Source organism: Megalopta genalis, chromosome 7, assembly GCF_051020955.1.
Source record: "Megalopta genalis isolate 19385.01 chromosome 7, iyMegGena1_principal, whole genome shotgun sequence".
Classification (NCBI taxonomy): domain Eukaryota; kingdom Metazoa; phylum Arthropoda; class Insecta; order Hymenoptera; family Halictidae; genus Megalopta; species Megalopta genalis.
In genome coordinates this window covers 1,352,345-1,372,166 of record NC_135019.1, presented here as the reverse complement: position 1 = coordinate 1,372,166, position 19,822 = coordinate 1,352,345, and the positions used below count along the sequence as shown (strand labels likewise).

At 37.9% G+C, this 19,822-nt stretch overlaps 2 protein-coding genes across 3 annotated transcripts in view; one reads left to right on the top strand and one right to left on the bottom strand.

The window, feature by feature from the left end:
- The window catches only part of LOC117218612 (uncharacterized), a 142,518-nt gene extending 132,353 nt beyond the window's left edge, over positions 1–10,165 (top strand). For both annotated transcript variants that reach the window (XM_033467142.2, XM_033467140.2), the window contains one exon: positions 5,640–10,165. In XM_033467142.2, coding sequence (XP_033323033.2) covers positions 5,640–6,572 — 933 coding nt within the window. In that variant the 3' untranslated portion in view covers positions 6,573–10,165. The remainder of the gene's footprint in view (positions 1–5,639) is intronic.
- Positions 10,166–10,818: 653 nt separating this feature from the next.
- Positions 10,819–14,866, bottom strand: LOC117218579 (glutamine amidotransferase-like class 1 domain-containing protein 3, mitochondrial). Its single transcript, XM_033467084.2, has 4 exons — positions 14,622–14,866; positions 12,922–13,211; positions 11,713–11,876; positions 10,819–11,276 (listed from the first exon to the last, which is right to left on the bottom strand). Exons 1-4 carry the CDS (start codon positions 14,751–14,753, stop codon positions 11,065–11,067), a joined length of 798 nt encoding a protein of 265 aa, XP_033322975.2. The 5' UTR covers positions 14,754–14,866; the 3' UTR covers positions 10,819–11,064.
- Between the last annotated feature and the right edge of the window lie 4,956 nt (positions 14,867–19,822).

The window sequence follows — 19,822 nt, the reverse complement described above, 5'->3', positions numbered from 1 at the left end:
AGATCGTATAATTTTGTAAAAATAAATACGATTGTATTTTACAATCGATCGGTATTAATATTTATTTCTAAAGAAGTATCTCTCTTTCAACTGGCTATATTTTGACAAAGGAACAGCGATATAGAGAACTGAGGTGCATCTTTTTAAATTGATTACTCTCGGTGATAATTATTTACGATGAAATTGAATCAGCACAAGAATAATATAATTTTGTAAAGAGACATATATGTATATAAATATTTAAATATGTAAATGTATAAATATGTATATAAATCTCAAGATCGTATAATTTTGAAAAAAGAAATACAATTGTATTTTAAATAAATCGGTATTAATATTTATTTCTAAAGAAATATCTTCATTTCAACTGACTATATTTCGACAAAGTATGGCCGCAACACTATGATCTCGTGCTCATTTTAAACCGCGGAATCTGTCAATTCGATTGGACGCCCGTCGAACCCGCGGCGATTATTTTTAGCCTATGATTTGCAGTGTCGAAAAACATTTATATACAGAACATGTAATCCGACACACTTACCATTGCAAGCAAGAATTCTTATCGCAACCTACTATTACATGCGCGCAATGTGGAAATTACCATACAATCGTAGAACTTCGCATACTACACCTCCCTGTAAATAAGCAATAATCGAATGCCAAATACGAATCTGTCGTTACTCTTGGGTGGGCTGAAAAAAAAAATGCGCGCTACTACAAATGATTATAGGATCAAAGGACGAAATGAATACGCAACAGCACGTGTGCGTTTGATTGCAAGACGTCCGCTGTTCCACTTGCAATTTGTAACTTGTAATTTGCAATACAAATTTTATCGAAGGAAGCAGCTCTGTATGTTTATTCCTACGATGATTAACTTCGATTTGTTCGTTACCTTTAGATCGGTGATACGATTTTCAATGGTGGAAATATTTTATAGACTTTTCGAATGCTTTGTTTCGTCTTTGGGGACAATTTGACGATATTGAAATGATTTTGAAACATTGTATAACAATGACAAGTGGCGAGTCATAGTCACCAGTCGAGTCCAAAGAGTTAATTTATTCCAGAAGTTGAAATTTTGGAGTTTCAATCGAGCACCATAAAGCGTAATTAGTAATATTACTTTTAATAATATATATAATTAATAATATTAATATTATTAATAATAATATTAATAATAATAATATAATATATTAATAATAATATTAATATTATTATTAATAATAATATAATATTACTTTCGACGACAATACTATAAAAGCATTACGTCAACTATCCTGTCAAACTATACCGCGTTTATAAAACGCTCGAAATCGACTAAAGCAAGTTCCTCGACGATAGCAGCGAAGCCGTTGGATTAAAGTGTCAAAATGTAGCGAGCAGCTGTCTAAAACGAATAATTAGTCGGAAAACAATATAATTCTCGATGAATAGACTAGCTCGGTCCGCGCCGACCCGACATATTTGTAACAATGCTAGGCGTGTTTGCCGGCGTGTCGCAACCGAATCCAACGTTTATCCCCTGCATTAACATTGACGCGCGAGTGCTGCACTCGTCTGCACGTGCACGTTCCTTAAGCAGATAACGGTGCACGCGTAATACCGCGCCGCATGGATACAGGCGCAGCAGCCTCTGTTGCGCGCGTCATATGCATGATAGAAGTCATATAACGAGTTTCGCAGCCGGTCGTCGACACGAAGATGTCTTAAATGTCAAGGCGAGGACACGGCGAAGTTGTCCTACTAGGTAGACCCCCCTAGCCTTTTATGCGATCAGTCAATGAGCTCCGCGAAAGGAACGTCCACGCGCATTATTCTATCGCCGCGCGTCGTTTAACAAGCCTTGCGGAACAATGAACGGTCTCGGTGCGGTCGGGTTCGGATAATCGAACTTTTCCTTTGGATTCTGTTTTGCCGTAAACTCGATCTTTAACGATCGATCTTTACGGAACCCGTCAAAATGACGGATCGCTAATTTTTTCATTGAGCCGTTTATTTTTTGAAAGTGGCATAAGTCACTTTGTTTTTAAGTCGAGATATTTAAGGGTTTGCGTTTTAACACGTTTAAAAATATCGATGCTAACTTTCGAGAAGATTTATTTGTAATTTTTATCTCAGGATACTGATATTTTTCTCAGTATAAATAATTTCGTATAAACATTAAAATATCACCACTTTTTATTACGGTAAAGTGACTTATGCCACTTTCAAAATAAACGGCTCAAATATTATAATATATATATATATACATAATCAGATAATTATTAGATATAATATATATATAAAAATGTCGAAGATGGCGGTAATAGGATTAAAGGGTACTTCTATTCATATACTTATATTTTTATTTCTTCGAAATATAGTAATGTTTCTCTAATTGACGCTCAGATTGTGCACAAAAATGGTCAATTTCGGAAGAGGAGATGCGATTTTTCGAGCCTCGTGGCTCGTTTTTTATAGTTATCGATTGTCAACAACCATAAAAACGCGCTGCAAAGCTCGAATAATCGTATCTCCTCTTCCCAAACTGTCTATTCTTTTGCACAATTTCGGCGACAATTAGGGAGATATTACTGTAATAGGGTAAGTGTGGGTATTACTGCGGACACCCCAAATATTTTATTAATTTATTCATCGAAGGAGCGCAGTAATGCCAACACTTACTCTACAAGTTATTTATCAATATATTATCTCAATTATTATCTAAGTTATTCATCTCAATATAGAGATTCACCGCAGAATTTTTCAATGTCCATTTTTGTGCACAATCTGAGCGTCAATTAGGAAAACATTACTGTATTGCTATCGTAAAGATACATTTGTGAGTTATTTACTCAATTTGCATGTTACACACGGCAAATGTTAAAATAACGCTTGTTAAAAATCAGAATAAAATCTGAATAATCATTGTTACTTTTATAAACTAATATAAAACAGCTGCTTTTTGTGCTCCGTAAATCTAGCGTTAACTTTCTAGATCAATTTCTTTTTTAGACGAAAGTACAGTAATGTCTCCCTTACTGACGCTCAGATTGTCCACAGAAATGGACAATTTGGGAAGAGGAGACACGATTATTCGAGCCTTGCAACTCGTTTCTATAATCGTTAACTATATTATTATATATTATTTGTTATATTATTATTTATATAATTATATTATTTGTTATATTATTATTTATATAATTATACCATATAATATATATAATTATATTATTTGTTGCTATAAAAACAAACTGTAAAGCTCGAATAATCGCATCTCCTCTTCCCAAATTGTCCATTTTCGTGCGCAATCTCAGCGTCAATTAGGGAGACATTACTGTACACGTGTTTTATCGAGCACGCGATGCGCAGTTCGATTTAGTCGACTATATTCGATTATATTCGAAAATTATTCCATAGTGTTCGACGTTCGCGAGCACGTTCGACGACAAATTTTCATTTCGTAGCAGCGAAATAAACACGTTTGTCGCAACACAAAAATTTGTGGAACTACATCCGAGAATCGTGCGGGGCTTGATAAATGGAAATCACTTTCTGGTTGACCTAACATTTAAAATTGGGAACAAGCTATGTCGCAGACTCCGTTTCGAAACGAGCCCGTTGAAGGAATCGCATCTGTTGCCGGGACTATTTCAAAATTGTGACCATCGAGAAACCTGAGAAAGTCGATGGCGAAACGGAAACAGAAACAGAAACGGTAACGTTGAAATGACGAAAAAAAATTGCGCCGGCCCGTAGTTACAAAATGAAGAGCAATCTCTTCGGTCTAGAAAGCCCACTATTGTTTAACCTTCGCAATCCTGATGCCTCTGATAAACCACGGACGGTTTCGTTCGGCTCTATTCATAGTCGTCGGAGATCCGCGGGATTTACAATTATATAAGAATTTCACGCTGTGCGCTAGACTTTATCTATCCGAGTTAATTGTTATTATTATGTCGTGCACACGGAGATTCTAGTTTAGTTAGCGGTTTTATTAGCTTGTATATCTTCGAGCCGATGCTTTATTTGTCGGAGATTTATTGGTAGACTTATGATTTTGATGCATTCATAGTTACAAAGAGATGTAAGAATGGTATCATTGCGAAATACGGTAATTTCTCCTTAATTCGCGCTCAGATTGCGCACAAGATTGGACAATTTCGGAAGAGGAGAAAGGAGAGGCTCGAATGATCGTATCTCCTCTTCCGGAATTGTCCATTTTTGTCCACGAGCCGAGGGACAATTGGGGAGAATTTACCGTAGTTACAAGTTTCAATAGGATTCCAAATTAGATCAATTACGTTATTTGTAATTCATTAGAGCTACTGATAGAAGAAATTTTTATTTAATTCTGATCTGCTACAATTGATACTGAGAATTATTATTTTGTACAATGATACGCGGTTCACTTATTATCACGATCGTGAAGAGCTGTGTTATTTCAGAAAAGCGCTTCTTTCAACTACGTAATAAATTCCAAGAAATTGCTGGATGATGCAAATTTTGATTATTATTGGCTCGGGGATCAAATTGCTATTGTTATTAAACGGTTCTCCGAAGAAAGAATCATTTCACCAGTTCAAAAAGCGATTGCTAAGAGAACAACATTTTTCAAGTACACTGGACGATCGAATTATTGTGAATGAACGGAAAAATGATGCATAAAAAAAATGATAAATATAAAAATGACATTACTATGACTTTTAGAAATATAAGAAAACTGTACCAGAAAGATGTCCTTAGGAAAAGCATATAGAGTAAAAAATAGCGTTGCAAAATCCTCTGAAACACTTATATCTTCCAATTATATCTTAATCTTAATTACAATCTTAATTATATCTTATATCTTCCAGTATAGTTTGAAAAAAATATGAGACTATGAACGGAACGCAATTAAGTCCAACTACAATGTAAAACCAAAACAGACGAAAATGACGAAAAGATCTATCGCTCGCGATCTAATAAATTATTATTTACGATGAAAACAGTTCGAACAACTTTTTCTTCGGTTATCGTTTAAAAGAGAATGATCCAATTCCTTGCGGATAGAGAAAAAGCTGATCAACCGTCGAACGTTTCTCAAAATGAAAATTCATTCGTTTAGGAAATATTTCGTGATACGATTTCACTCTTTCCTCTATTTCTATTTAACACGTTCCGTGCCGAGCTTTTTTTACTCGAATCTTCACACTTTGATATTTTACTAAAACTTGATGTATTACGTGCAATTATTAATTCTCGTACACATAACAACGTAACAAAAACTTATCAACGCCCATTCTTGCGGTGGAAATTGATTCTTCGGTTCTAAATTTCTTGTAAACAATTTGTTCAGTTCACTAAGTAAACATGCAAGCGTGTACCATCGATGGTACACGTGGCACGGAACGTGTTAAGCTGTATTTCTACGAAATCGCAGACTTTTCGATCTTCCAAAAAATCAAAATGGTGATTATCTAATGAAGAAACAAATATTTTTATTTTGACTAGTACATTGTAATAAACATATATAAAGTTAAATTATTGTTTACGTCCTGATACTTGACACCCCTGTTGTACGCAATCTGAGCGTCAGTTAGGAAGACGTTACTATAATTCGTTGTATCAACAAGCAGCGTAGTTTCTAATCGTTCGACATGTCCCCTCTGTTCCAGGACTCGGTAGCAGCCGCGTCGAGCGTCGACGACGAATACGACGACGGCGACGATTCGGACATCTACATGGAGCCAGACGGCGGGGACCACGAGAACAAAGACGAAGAAAACGAGAGGAAACAAATAGAAAGCCAGGAGAAAGCATCGCGCGATACAGCTGCGGAGTTGCTCGAAAACAAGGAGAAACCAGCGAGCAGCACCGCGGCGAAGAGCATCGCGGACCAGAATGCGGAGAACACGGCGAACGCCGGCCAAACGGAAGCGTCGGATCTCGAGAACAAAAGCTTGGAAACGGAGAGCCAGAACTTCTTCCCTTCGTTCGCCGAGCTGTTCGCGAATCACAGACTGTCGTTCTCGGAGCAACGGTACAGACCGAACAGGTTCTTGGGCTACTTCCAGCGCGATCGCAGCGGCTACCAGCCGGCTTCGTCGACCGCGAAGGACGCTCAGCACCCTCTGCTAGGCTCCGGGAACTTCGGCGTGATCCGCGGCGGCACCTACTACCCCGAAGAGAAGGAGAACGACGAGTACCCGGCCGACGATTCCGCCTACAATCCTTATTACCGCGGTCGGGCGAACTATTACAGGAACCCGAAACCACAACCGATCCGCGGCGGCGACTTCTTCGCGAACTTCAGGGACTTCGCCGACATCACCGCGCCGCCCAAGTCGAGCTTCTCCCATTTGTCGGTGGTGTACGCGAACAAGAACGGCAGCGAGACCGGCCGGATCTCGGAGCCGAGGAACATCATCGAGACGCTGAAGATGTTGGAGGAGGAGGGCCAGCAGAATCTGGAGGCGGCCACGACGACGGAGGTGCCGAGGAAAAAGCAGAGCAAAGGCAAGTGGAAGCTGATGAAGATGAAGCAGTACGAGGACGACAAGTCGAGGAGGTCCCGCATGAGCGTGGAGCCATTGCTGGCGCTCAGCTGAACGTCCACCGGGACTCGCGTTGCGTGGTAGTGTGGACGCGGACCTCGGGATCATCTCTCCCACACACGCGGAATCTGGCCACAAGATCAGAAGTTTCGAAGTCTGGAAAGCGTCGCGCCGTGTCCTATTATCGGTGGAGCTGAACGCGAGAGGGCGAAACGGACGGACGCGGATAATCGTCGCGTCGCGCGGATAATCTGTCCGCGCGTTTGCGAACGCCGACGAAATCTTCGGGCTGGGTTCGATCGAGCAGATACGACGATCGTTCTGCGATCTTTCCGCGATCTTTCGGAATTGGTAACGCGGTCGGTAAACTTTTCTTCTTTGGTAGCGGATTGGACGAGATGGAATTGGAGATCGCGGAGCAAGCTTTGATTGGACGATGTTAATCGGATTCTTCTGGGGAGGACGGTGATCAAGATAGGATGGGATATTGTCACAGAAACGTTGGACGCTCTTTAATTACAGTAGATTCGATCTAATTGATGGTCAAATTGTGCAGAAAAATGGACAATTTTGGAAGAGGAGACACGATTTTTCGAGCCTCGCGACTCGTTTTTATAGTCGCCGATTGTCAACAATTATTAAAACGAGGTATCCATTTTTCTGTATAATCTGAGCGTCAATTAGGGAGAGTTTATTGTATTCGGATTCTGGGGATGTCGGGTGATTAAGATAGGATGGGACATTGTCACAGAAACGGTGGACGCTCTTTAATTACAGTAGATTCTATATCTAATTGACGCTCGGATTGTGCAGAAAAGTGGACAATTTAAGAAGAGGAGATATAATTATTTCAGCCTCGCGGCTCATTTTTATAGTCACCGATTTCAACAATTATTAAAACGAGGTATCCATTTTTCTGTATAATCTGTGCGTCAATTTAGGAGAAATTACTGCAAAATCTGAGCGTCAATTTGGGAGAATTTACTGTAAAATCTGAGCGTCAGTTTGGGAAAATCAACTGTAAAATCTGAGCGTCAGTTTGGGAAAATTAACTGTAAAATCTGAGCGTCAGTTTGGGAAAATTTACTGTAAAATCTGAGCGTCAATTTAGGAGAAATTACTGTAAAATCTGAGCGTCAATTTGGGAGAATTTACTGTAAAATCTGAGGGTCAGTTTGGAAGAATTTACTGTAAAATCTGAGGGTCAATTTGGGAGAATTTACTGTAAAATCTGAGCGTCAATTTAGGAGAATTTACTGTAAAATCTGAGCATCAATTTGGGAAAATTAACTGTAAAATCTGAGCGCCAATTTGGAAGAATTTACTGTAAAATCCGAGCGTCAATTTGGGAGAATTAACAGTAATTGGAGGACACCGATCGCACGAAAGATTCGAAACGATCGATTACGCCGAATCGAAATTCCTAGTCATAGAAGGAAAGGTTTCAGTATCGTTGTTACCGATCGATTAATTATCGCATTTTAACGTCGCCGGCCCGATGTCGGAAGATTATGAGAAACTCGTTAATCAATATTCAGGGACACATTTCAAATTGATCGAATGCATCGCGTGTGCACTCTCGTTATGCTAGAGCGAGTCTTGGCCAGACACAAGTGACTCACAAGCGTAAACTAACGTTAATCTCCGTCTCGCAGGCTGCGCACGCCTGCTGCACGCGATTCCTCGTTAACGTGATCGTTTCGTGCGCGACGATACCGGAGTTCCAAGGCGTGCGCTGCTAAAGGGCGCGCGCGCGCGCGCACGTCCCGATAACAGCGGCAAATTCTCCCGAAGCGGAAACAAACTTGCGGGACCCACCGAGATATAAAGATGAATTTTATATTTCCTGGGATCGGACCGTTTACTTTGAAAGCGCTGCAAGTTCATTTTCTTTCTAATTATAAATAAAAAGGATACCCTAAATTAATCACAAACTGTGCGATATCTCATTCTTTTTTTTATAAAAAAATGGACTTGCATCACTTTCATGATAAACGGTCAAATTAACACTTTACCTACCCTCGGTTATCGAACAGTTCTCGCGAAATCACAGATTTTTCGATCTTCCAAAAATCAAAATGGTGATTATTTAATTAAACGAAATCTATCGCTCGCGATCTAATAAATTATTGTTTCCGATGAAAACAGTTCGAACAACCTTTTCTTCGGTTATCGTTTGAAAGAGAATGATCCAATTCTTTGCGGATAGAGGAAGAGCTGATCAACCGTCGAACGTTTCTCAAAATGAAAACTCATTCGTTTACGAAATATTTCGTAGTACAATCTCACTCTTTCTTCTATTTCTATTTAAGCTGTATTTCTGCGAAATCACAGATTTTTCGATCTTTCAAAAAATCAAAATAGTGATTATCTAATTGAACGAAATCTATCGCTCGCGATCTAATAAATTATTGTTTCCGATGAAAACAGTTCGAACAACCTTTTCTTCGGTTATCGTTTGAAAGAGAATGATCCAATTCTTTGCGGATAGAGGAAGAGCTGATCAACCGTCGAACGTTTCTCAAAATGAAAACTCATTCGTTTACGAAATATTTCGTGGTACAATTCCACTCTTCTTTCTATTTCTATTTAAGCTGTATTTCTGCGAAATTACGCGAAAAAGCGAGAACGGATGACTAGTTTCGCGCTAGCATTTCCGAGAAGCGGTCGACGGTTGACGCGCTTTCGGTAGCTGAAGTGTTAAGAACGTAACAAATAAGTGCATTCAATAATTTGTTATCTAGCTTTCAATTTTGTTGACACTGGAACTACGGGATTCGAAGATTGATCTCACTAAATTATTCTAAATGAATAAGAAATCCGCAATTATTCGGACGCTGCACGATTGTTTCTCGTCGCAAAATTCGTCCAGAAAAATGAATTTACCCTAAAACTGGGAACTGCAAAATCTCATTTCTCATTTCGACGTAGTTCTAGTGTCAATAATGAAATGCAACATAGTTATATACATACATATATAAATAGTATAAGCACGCGTGTAATTTGTGCCGATACGGGGCCCCCCGAATAATAATTCGCCACAGCTCGGAGGAAATTTCGCAGAGCGTCCATTCGCGTGCCGATGTTGTAAATAAATTGCCGTCGCTCTGCCTCGCGTTTTCTTTAGTGTTTTAACTAAAGCGGAACCGGCCTAACAGTTCCAACCCTTCATTCGTTGAGCATGTAACTCTATCCTTCGTGGATCCTCATTCCCGTCTCTAGTTGGTAGGCTGTAAACGTAAGATCGGTCCAATTCCTCCTCGAGATTCATCGAGACTGTCAACTATCGTTTATCGGCCCAACGTTTATTAGCAGCACACTGTTCATTATTGTTCATGTAAATTAAACATACGTATATTTCACAGACTTCTCTGCACGAATACCCTATAAATGTGTTCTCCCATTTCGCTTCGAAACGTTCCGAAAGGTGACGAGACGATCGGACCACAGAGAGAGACCGAGAGATCTCTTCGTTTGAGAGAGAGAGAGAGAGAGAGAGAGCCGGGGCTATATATTGTTGTTACAGTTGTTGTTGGTTAGTTTAAGCGTTTCGAGTAGAGATTACGAGCAAAGGCAGCATCGAAGATTGTGTCCGCCGCTGCGTGGAGCACAGTTTACTATCGAAAATAAAGTTATTTTTCCATAAACCTCGATACCACGAACGATCTTTACCTACGATTACAATGTAACGCTGCGCACGGTGCAGGTAAGTGAAGCATACGTCAAGTAAATTACAGGGTGTCCCAAAATTATGGGGTTTCCGGGAGGTAAGGGATTGCTGAGGTCATTTCAAGCAACTTTTTCCTTAGCGAAAATGTTCTACGAGGCACCGTTCGCGAGTTATTAACGAAAAGCGTTGACCAATGAGAGGCGAGATCAGTTGGCGCGAGGCGGCCGAGCCAATGAGCGGAACTGCGCTTCGTTCAATCGTTGGCTCGGCCAACCGGTGCTGCGCCAGCCGCGCTCGCCTCTCATTGGTCACTGTTTTTCGTTAATAACTCGTAAACTACGCCACTGATTGCATTCTCGCTGAGGAAAAAGTTGCTTTAAATGAACTCAGGAACCCCGCATTTCCCGGAAGTACCGTAATTTTGAGATACCATGTACATATCTAAGAATCGACGAACTTTTATATAGACCAGATTGACGCGTACATAAATATAAAATAATCGACGCGTCGTCATTAGATTGTAAATCTTCCAGCAAAACGTTTCTTCGCATAAATATACGCGCACAGAGAATCTGGAGTTACGCGATACTTCCCCTGTATCAATAGAGTTGCATTAAATTGAGAAATATCCACGGTTCTGTTAGTTTTTATTGACATTTCTATTCGCTCGTTTTTCCAGATTTGATCGAGCCATAAATTATAGGAATTCCAATATTCGTAATGGAGCTTGTAGGAGAGGGAAGGAGAGTCGAATCTACTCGGATAACAAGATTTCGTGTAAATAGACGGAATGTAATTTTAACGATTGCGTGGCTGCACGGTTTCTGCAAACGCATAAACGACCAACGATCGAATCGCGGCGCGGTTAAAGCTATTCTAATAAATACTTTTCTTCATCATGCCGATTAACTTTCCGATACCGCAGTGAATGTCCCCGTAAGTCGCGCATTTGTACATCCAAGCCGGTGTACTGTAGACATTGTTCTTTTTGTCTCTGCTGACTCCTCTCACGTCTTTCAACTCGACTTTGGCACCCATGCTTTTAGCTTTCTCGATGGCGTCCGCGTACGGCCACTCTTCGGGCGGCGCTAATCGAACGATCGTTAGCCGACAATCGAATACTTGCGAACGATGTGTGATTTTAACCCTTTCGCTACTACGGATCATTATAGTGGCCTTCCATATGATGCCACTGAGGTACTACGGGCCACTATAGTGGCCCTCCATAAGATGCCACTGAGGTACTACGGGCCACTATAGTGGTCCTCCATAAGATGCATTATATTGCATAATGTTATTTCCTCTCATACTGTAAATTAAAGAGCGCATGCTAAGACGTCATAAATAATCCTGGAATACCCTTTATTTATAAATACCCTTATAAATACCCTTGAAGAAAAATTTTTCCGTTCGAAAACATTTAAGCAGCTTGTTCAGTTCGGCGGAAGTACCGCGGCGGAGAACCCGCCCGTAGCGAAAGGGTTAAAGGATATCGATGCCGAGTTTACTCGTTCGTTAACTCACATTTCTTGCCGAGCGTGATTTTAACGCCTTGCAGCACTCTGGCAACGAGAACGCTCGCCATGCAAATCGCGCCGATCGGTTTCTTGTCGCAAGAGAAATCTTCGATGACTTTTTCCAGATCTGGATGCACGGTGCAATCGGCGCCTTTCTTCGCGAAGTCGCTCCTTGGGAAGATGTACGACATGTGAAAATACTGATGGATGTATGTATCGGCGTTCAAGATCATGATTTTAGAATCGCTTTTTCTAGCCTTCTTCGTTATTAGGCTCGAGAAACTCTTTTCTCTAGATTTCTCTGTACTGGTGTATACAGTGATGTCTCCCTAATTGACACCGAAATTGTGCAGAAAAATGGACAATTTGGGAACAGGAAATATGATTATTCGAGCCTTGCAGCTCGTTTTTATAATGGCTGACAATCGGTAACTATAAAAACGAACCGCCGAAGCTCGAATAGTCGTATCTCCTCTTCCCAAATTGTCCATTTTTGTGCAAAATCTGAACGTCAATTAGTGAGATATTATTGTGCTCGCAAATAATATCAAATACGAGATTGACCTTAAAATATTGTTATAAATACTATATATGTATTGTTATAAATGCAATCAAGGAACTATTAAAAATGCAATATAAAAAAATACAATAAAATAAAGTAAAATAATTTATCGATACATATTGTTATAAATGCAATCAAGAAACTATTAAATACAATAACGCAATTATACGATAAAACAAATTAGAGAACAATATATCGATATTCTGAAAGTCTCAATTTTTCTACTTTTTAAAATTTTATCTACGCACTTTTATCACACAAATATGAAATCCGCAATCTAATAATAATAATACTAATAATACTAATAATAATAGTACTAATAATAATTGTACTAATAATAATTGTACTAATAATAATAGTACTAATAATAATAGTACTAATAATAATAGTACTCATTCTATGAGTTTGTCTCATTTACGATTTTATTGCTATATTGCTATAGAAAAACTTAAATAATTTTTTTTAAATATTTTTTACACACATATGTTCTATACATTTCATAATTCTATTAAAAACCAACATACGTTTAAAAAAAAATTATTTACGTTTCTCTATACATGTAGCAATAAAATCATAAATGAGTGAAATTGACTCGCACTAGTAATGTAGTATTAATCGACCAGTATTCATACTAGTTGTTTATTTTTTACTAACAGTAGTTTAGCAGCACCAAAGCCTCCGGGAATGACGAGCCCACCGTGTCTGCAAGATTCGCATTTGCACAACGGTTTGATATCCGATCTAGCCAATCTGGCGGCTTCGACAAATCCATTTCTAGGCGAACTCTCCGAATCGATTTCTTTAGTACAATGATCTACGACTTCGCAAATATCTATTTCTGGAGCGTAGAATATCGGCTTCAGGTTTTTCTGGGACAAATGTACCACCGCGGAGATCGTTTCTGAAATTTCGGTACCGTCTAGATAGCCGCAACCGCATATAACCTACGATCGAAACGTTCAATATGAAAATCTTGAACGTTCATAATTTTATAAACAAGTCGTTGTCTCTCTGTTCTTTTTAACGCAACAACTACAGTAATGTCTCCCTAACTGACACTCATATGCGACTCCTTTTTATAGTTACGAATTGTTAACAACTATAAAAATGAGCTGCAAAGCTCGAATAATCGTATCTCCTCTTCCCAAATCGTCCATTTTTGTTTATAAGCTGAGGAACAATTCGGGAGGATTTAATGTACTGGAAATTTCTATTACAATAATTTCTCCCTAATTCGCGCTCAGATTTCGCGCAAAAATGGACAATTTGAGAAGAGGAGATACGATTAATATATTATATATTATTATAGTTTCCGATTGTCAACAGCTATAAAAACTAGAAATAATCGAATAATCGTGTCTCCTCCTCCAAAATTGTCGATTTTTGTGCACAATCTTAGCGTCAATTAGGGAGAATTTACTGTATTCATTGAATTTCATCGTTAAAATCAGAGCAATTCAATTATGATTTCGATAGTTTGGATCAAAATAGACCCGGACCTCGCTGTTGGGAGAATTGATTCTCAATGACCGTATTATATTAACAGGAAACTGACAAATATTCTTTCAAATAATAATCGCAGAAATTGATAAATTATCCAATTAAAATGAAATTTTTGTTTCGCGAGTAAAATAGCGCTCGCTATTAAGAAATCTTGGGCGGTCAGTTAAGTATTGTATTTGCCAGTGAAAATCGATTTTGCTTTGGAATATTATAAACATTACATACTATGCAATATTACATACTATGTCTGTGCAATAATTATTCGTTTGAAGCTTTATAGGGTCATAGAGGACCCGATAGTTCTTCTAAGGATTAAAGGATTAACAACGAAAGGTCTACGCGCAGTCTACATTTTCCGCCATTAATATATAACGGTATAATATAATAATATATATAATATATTATAAATAATAAAATATAATATATATTAATAATAAATATCTGCTATCGACAAAGTCTACGCGCAGTCTACATTTTCCGTCATTAATATATAATGGTATAATATAATAATATAATATATAATAATATAATAATATATAATAATATTATATAATATATATTAATAATAAATATCTGCTATCGACAAGGTCTACGCGCAGTCTACATTTTCCGTCATTAATATATAATGGTATAATATAATAATATAATATATAATGGTATAATATAATAATATAATATATAATAATATATATAATATATTATAAATAATAATATATAATATTATATAATATATATTAATAATAAATATCTGCTATCGACAAGGGGAACAGCAAGTAGGTTATAAATTTGTTACGTCATTTTGTTGCATTAAAAATGCAACGAAAAGACCGAAAATAGCGCCGTGTACTTACAACAGCCACGGGAATCTGTCCACAGGATTTTTCCTTATTAATTACATTACTTGTACCGAAGCTGGACTGCAGGGCCGGTACGAGGACAGAACAATTGTGTTTCAGTAAATTTATAAAACGATTACGTAGCATAATGCAACGATGTGCTCGGTTCGAAGCAAGACAGCGCTGAAAACTTAGCTCTCGATCGGAACTGCATTAAGACGAATAATTTGACGAATAATCTTAAACGAACGTCTCCTCCGTGTTACAAATTTGTATTAGTCAATTGTTTATTTTTTATTTGCATAATCATAATTTTGACAGCGCGGGTACAGCAGTTCGCCGAAAAGCCGGGGCTTCAGGCTTTCTCTCGTTGACACAGGTGGCAGAACCGGTTAGAAACAGGTAGTCACCTGATTTACCAACAGAAGGGGCGCATATTTAATTCGAAGTCGTAGTTCAATTAATTTAGATTCGTTTCTCTTATTGTTTAATTCTTTTTCTTAATCCTTGCAACTTTTAGGTTCGATTTATTTATTAATTGTTCATAAAAATAACGTAGAATTGTACCTGCATACAATATTTGACTAAAATAAAATAATAATAATATAAAAATAAAAAAAATAATAATAATAAAATAATATAATTATTTTAATGTTTTAATGGAAAAGAACAATTTTATATTGTTTTCTGTAGATGTTGCATGAAATACTATTGCACGAATGATAAATGTTTTTCGATCAATTTATAAGCGAACGACTAACTTTCCCTATTTTAAATATTGACATAATTTTGACAGGTCAGGATTTCTCGTTGCACGATTTATCGTTAAGCGGTACTTGCTCGGTCGGTAATATTATTTTACTCCCCGACGTCGTTCGGAGCCGTTTTAAGCGCGATCGGTGTGCCGAGGCGACGTTGGCATGATCGTGTCAGGGTAATAAGGAAATATCGACGATAAGAGGAAGATAGAGAGGTTTGCCATATTTAAATGCAGATCGAAAAACTGGGTTGAACATTGTTTATGGCTCGCGTAAACTTTACCGCGCTCTTGGAGCAATTTTCGCTCAGACTATGAATACGAAACGCATAACGGGAAGGAACCGCGGCGGGGAGATTTAACGCAACACCGTGGAAAAAGGATGCTGCACGCATTAATAAATCTTCCCCGGCTCATTGAAATATACAATGAGCCCCCGAAACCGTTCGGGAAATTGAGAGCCCGCTCGAATTTATGTGATTCGATCTCGAAAGAGTTGCAACCCTTATACATACCGACCGAAAAATGATCTTTCGAACGTTCTTTGCGCAAGGTTATATTGTTTATAATCTTATGTAGATTAAAAAAAAGGTACACTTATATTTTAGAGGGTCCGTCGATTTTGTCTCATACGAGGGATATTTGTTTCATTTATGCTCAGTGTCTGAGAATTATATTTAAGAATTTGTTGCACGATGACCGTAAAAGATGCTCAAATATTTTTTGTAAAATATGATTAAATACGAACTAAAAGATGTGGAAATAGTAATACTGTGATATGGTATCGTGCTTTCAAATATTCGTTATTGTTAATAAATATTATATTAATAATAATTATAATATAATATAATATAATATAATATAATATAATATAATATAATATAATATAATATAATATAATATAATATAATATAATATAATATAATACAATATAATATAGTATAATATAATATAATATAATATTATAATAATATTATTATTATTAAGTAATATTCTTTATTAAACATATAATAATCTAGAATACTATTAGAAAATGTATCGTTATATTTGAGCGGATCTGTTAAGTGATCTTGCGAAAGAAACATTTTCATTTGACGTCTATAATCGAAACTAAAACAAATTCGAACAATTGAACAGTTAACCTGGAAGGTTCGATTTCAAAATGAACATTTCACAGATTAAAATTACTTGTGATTTAACCCCTTGCCGTACTGTAATCAATTTCTTATTTTATATTTCTTCTTAAACCAATTTCTTTTTCATCTAAGAAATTATTGCGATCGAAAAAAGTTCTAATCATTATAATAGCAAAGAAAACGGTACAGCAAAGGGTTAGGCCTTTTCGTAAATCGACAGATATATTCTCTTCCGCGCTATAAACATTTCGTGTCGGACACCGTCATTTTCCAAAATTTGACGATAAAAGTAATAAGGTGAACACGATCTACGCAAGGATTAATTTGGAGCGCAAAAAGAAAACGATGCAGAGAAAGGATTAATTTAAAATTAAAAACGGCGAATACGGTGAACGATGAACGATGAACGACAACGGTTAAAAATGTTGAACGATCCATAAAAGAGAAAGTTAATTCATTTCAAGTGCAAAATGTGAATAGGATCCACGAAAGGATCGATTTCGAGTGCCATAAAAAGGCGCTGTAAACGAGCCGGAAGCCGCCCGCGAGCGTCGATTTCAATTATCTCGAGGATCGCGGATCACCGAATCTCGGTCGATCCTAATTATCGACCGAAGACGAACGCACCCCCGAGTGCCGTTTCGCTCGCCGCCGCTTCGTTGCTCCCTTTTCCACGAGATGCACGACGGCTTACGTATAATCTTATGTAAATCCCGAGCTACCCTTATGCCTGCACGCCCTTCCCCATATAGGAGGACCAACTTACGCGAGAGTCGGTTCTCGGGTTACACATGGAAAGGGATGCTTAGGCGACGGTTCACCGGTGTTGCACGGGCTAGGGCGCGGGGCTTATATGAATGTTAAAATAAGTTTGAAATTGTCGCGGACAAGTTCGGCCCCGTGGGAGGCACCCGTCGAGTAATTCCACTGTGCTGGTGGTTTCGGCCCTTCGGCGAGTTTCCAGCCAGTCGCGAATTCGTAGGAACTTCTATAGTCCGGCCAGTGTCGACTTCTGCTTTCAGTCGGCATCTTAATATTAATAATACACCTTCATTGGGTCAGTTACCGTCGCGCTGCCATAACCGCGGCTGCTGCTCCTCCTTTCCGTTGCTCTCTTTCACGCTAGTTTTCTTTCGCCCGTAATCGGCGAACGCGAGATGGAAAACGCCGCACATCCGGTTCGAACGTAACAAATCGATTACGCCGCCGCGTCTGTTACAGAATTTCTGACAACACGGTGATACAGTCAATTCTCCCTAATCGATCATCGGCTTGGAAATTTGGGAAGAGGAGGGACGATTTGTTCGAGCCCCGCGGCTCGTTTCTGCAGTTGGTGATCAGATAATCGAAATACAGTAAATTCTCCCCAATTGACCCTCAGATTGTACACAAAAATGGATAGTTTGAGGAGGGGAGAGATACGATTATTTTTGTTTAAATATGGTCTTAAAGGACCACCGCGAGACTGACACGTTAAAGTAAGGCATGGGGTTAAATCACGAGTAATTTTAATCTGTGAAAAGTTCATTTTGAAATCGAACCTTACAGGTTGAATATTCAATTGTCAGAATTTGTTTTAGTTTCGATTGTAGAAGTCGAATAAAAATGTTTCTTTTGCAAGATCATTTTACAGATTCACTGAAATATAATATAACTAATACTATTTTCTAATAGTATTCTAGATGAGTATTATATGTTTAATAAAGAATATTACTGAATAATAATATTATTATTATAATACTTTTTTTTATAATTCTTGACAATTCGTAAGTATAAAAATGAACCGCAAGGCTCGAAAAATCGTGTCTCCTTTTCCAAAGTTGTCCATTTTCGTGAACAATCTGAGCGTCAATTAGGGAGACATTACTGTACAGTAATTTCTCCCTAATTCGCGCTCAGATTGCGCAGAAAAATTGGCAATTTGAGAAGAAGAGAAACTATTATTCGAGCCTTGCGTCTCGTTTTTATAGTTATTGACAGTCGTAACTGTAAAATCGAGCTCGACAAATCGTGTCTCCTTTTCCAAAGTTGTCCATTTTTGTGGACAATTCGAGCGTCAATTAGGGAGACATTACTGTAGTACGGTAGTACAGTAATGTCACCCTAACTGACACTAAGTTTGTCCACAAAAATGGACAATTTGGGAGGAGAAGATACAATAATTATTCGATACAATAATTAGCTCGTTTTTATCGTTACCGATTGTCGCCAATTGCAAAAACGAGCCGCGAGGCTCGAACAATCGTCCCTCCTCTTCCCAAATTTCCAAGCCGAGGGTTAATATCTCCTTTTCTCTGAATTGTCCATTTTTGTGTACAAGCTGAGGGCGAATTAGAGAGAATTTACTGTACTTCGATTATCTGGTCGCAATACCAGAATTCTCCGTTGTTTAAATACGTTTACTGTGAATTACTATGAATTATGAATTACTATGAATTACTATGAATTATGAATTATGAATCGATAAAGATGAAATCTGATGCTGCAACTAATTGCAAGTAACTGTTCTATTATTCGAACAGTCGTGTCACTTTGCTCAACCCTAATAATCAAGGTTCTACTGTACTTTCCTGAGAATGTAATATAGACGACAAAGATCACTGATAAATATGCTTTCAACCCCCTATAAAGAGGTTTAAGGTAGAAACTCGTACATTTTATATGCCAATGACTCGTAAATATATTTATTTCAATCATAGACTTACGAATAAAAGAGAATTTGTTGATTTAAAGTGTCAGCTGAAAATGGGCGATTAGGATTGACTACGCTTCGATTCCTTAACGAGGTACATTATCTTATTAATTTAAGCCTGCTGTGGATTTTTATTTAAGCCTCTGCATTCGAAATATTATCGAATAAAAGGAGAGATTATCAATAAAAAATTGTAATATTTTTCTGAAATAGAAATATGTTATAAATTCGGAATACGATATCGAGATAATAAGAACATAAACAGGTTAAAGGTAAGATTAGACTATTCTCGTCGTTATAGTAATCTCTGCCTATATCCACCATGGACTACAATGATCGTACTGCGAATTTTTATGCAAGATAAAAATTGCCTGTGTTACTTGAAAGATCCACGAACTTGTACACGAACATTTATTTAATTTCTTAACAACTCTAAGCAACTACAAATAACAGAACGATATTTGATCGCGATAAATGATTTTACGATGTTGCATTCGATCTATTGATCTTCTCGCAACGATGATCACACCAACGATCCAGTCCCACCACTACTTATAGAAAGGGATCAACACGTAAGCACGATGCGCGTGTCAAGAGATTCTCAAAAGTAAAGGAATTGTACAAGAAAGGG

Coding starts and splice junctions, on each gene's coding strand:
- LOC117218579 (XM_033467084.2), bottom strand. CDS start 14,753: ATGCTACGTAATCGTTTTATAAATTTACTGAAACACAATTGTTCTGTC. Junction 13,212..14,621: donor GACAGATTCCCGTGGCTGTT/GTAAGTACACGG, acceptor TTTCGATCGTAG/GTTATATGCGGTTGCGGCTA. Junction 11,277..11,712: donor AATCACGCTCGGCAAGAAAT/GTGAGTTAACGA, acceptor TCGTTCGATTAG/CGCCGCCCGAAGAGTGGCCG.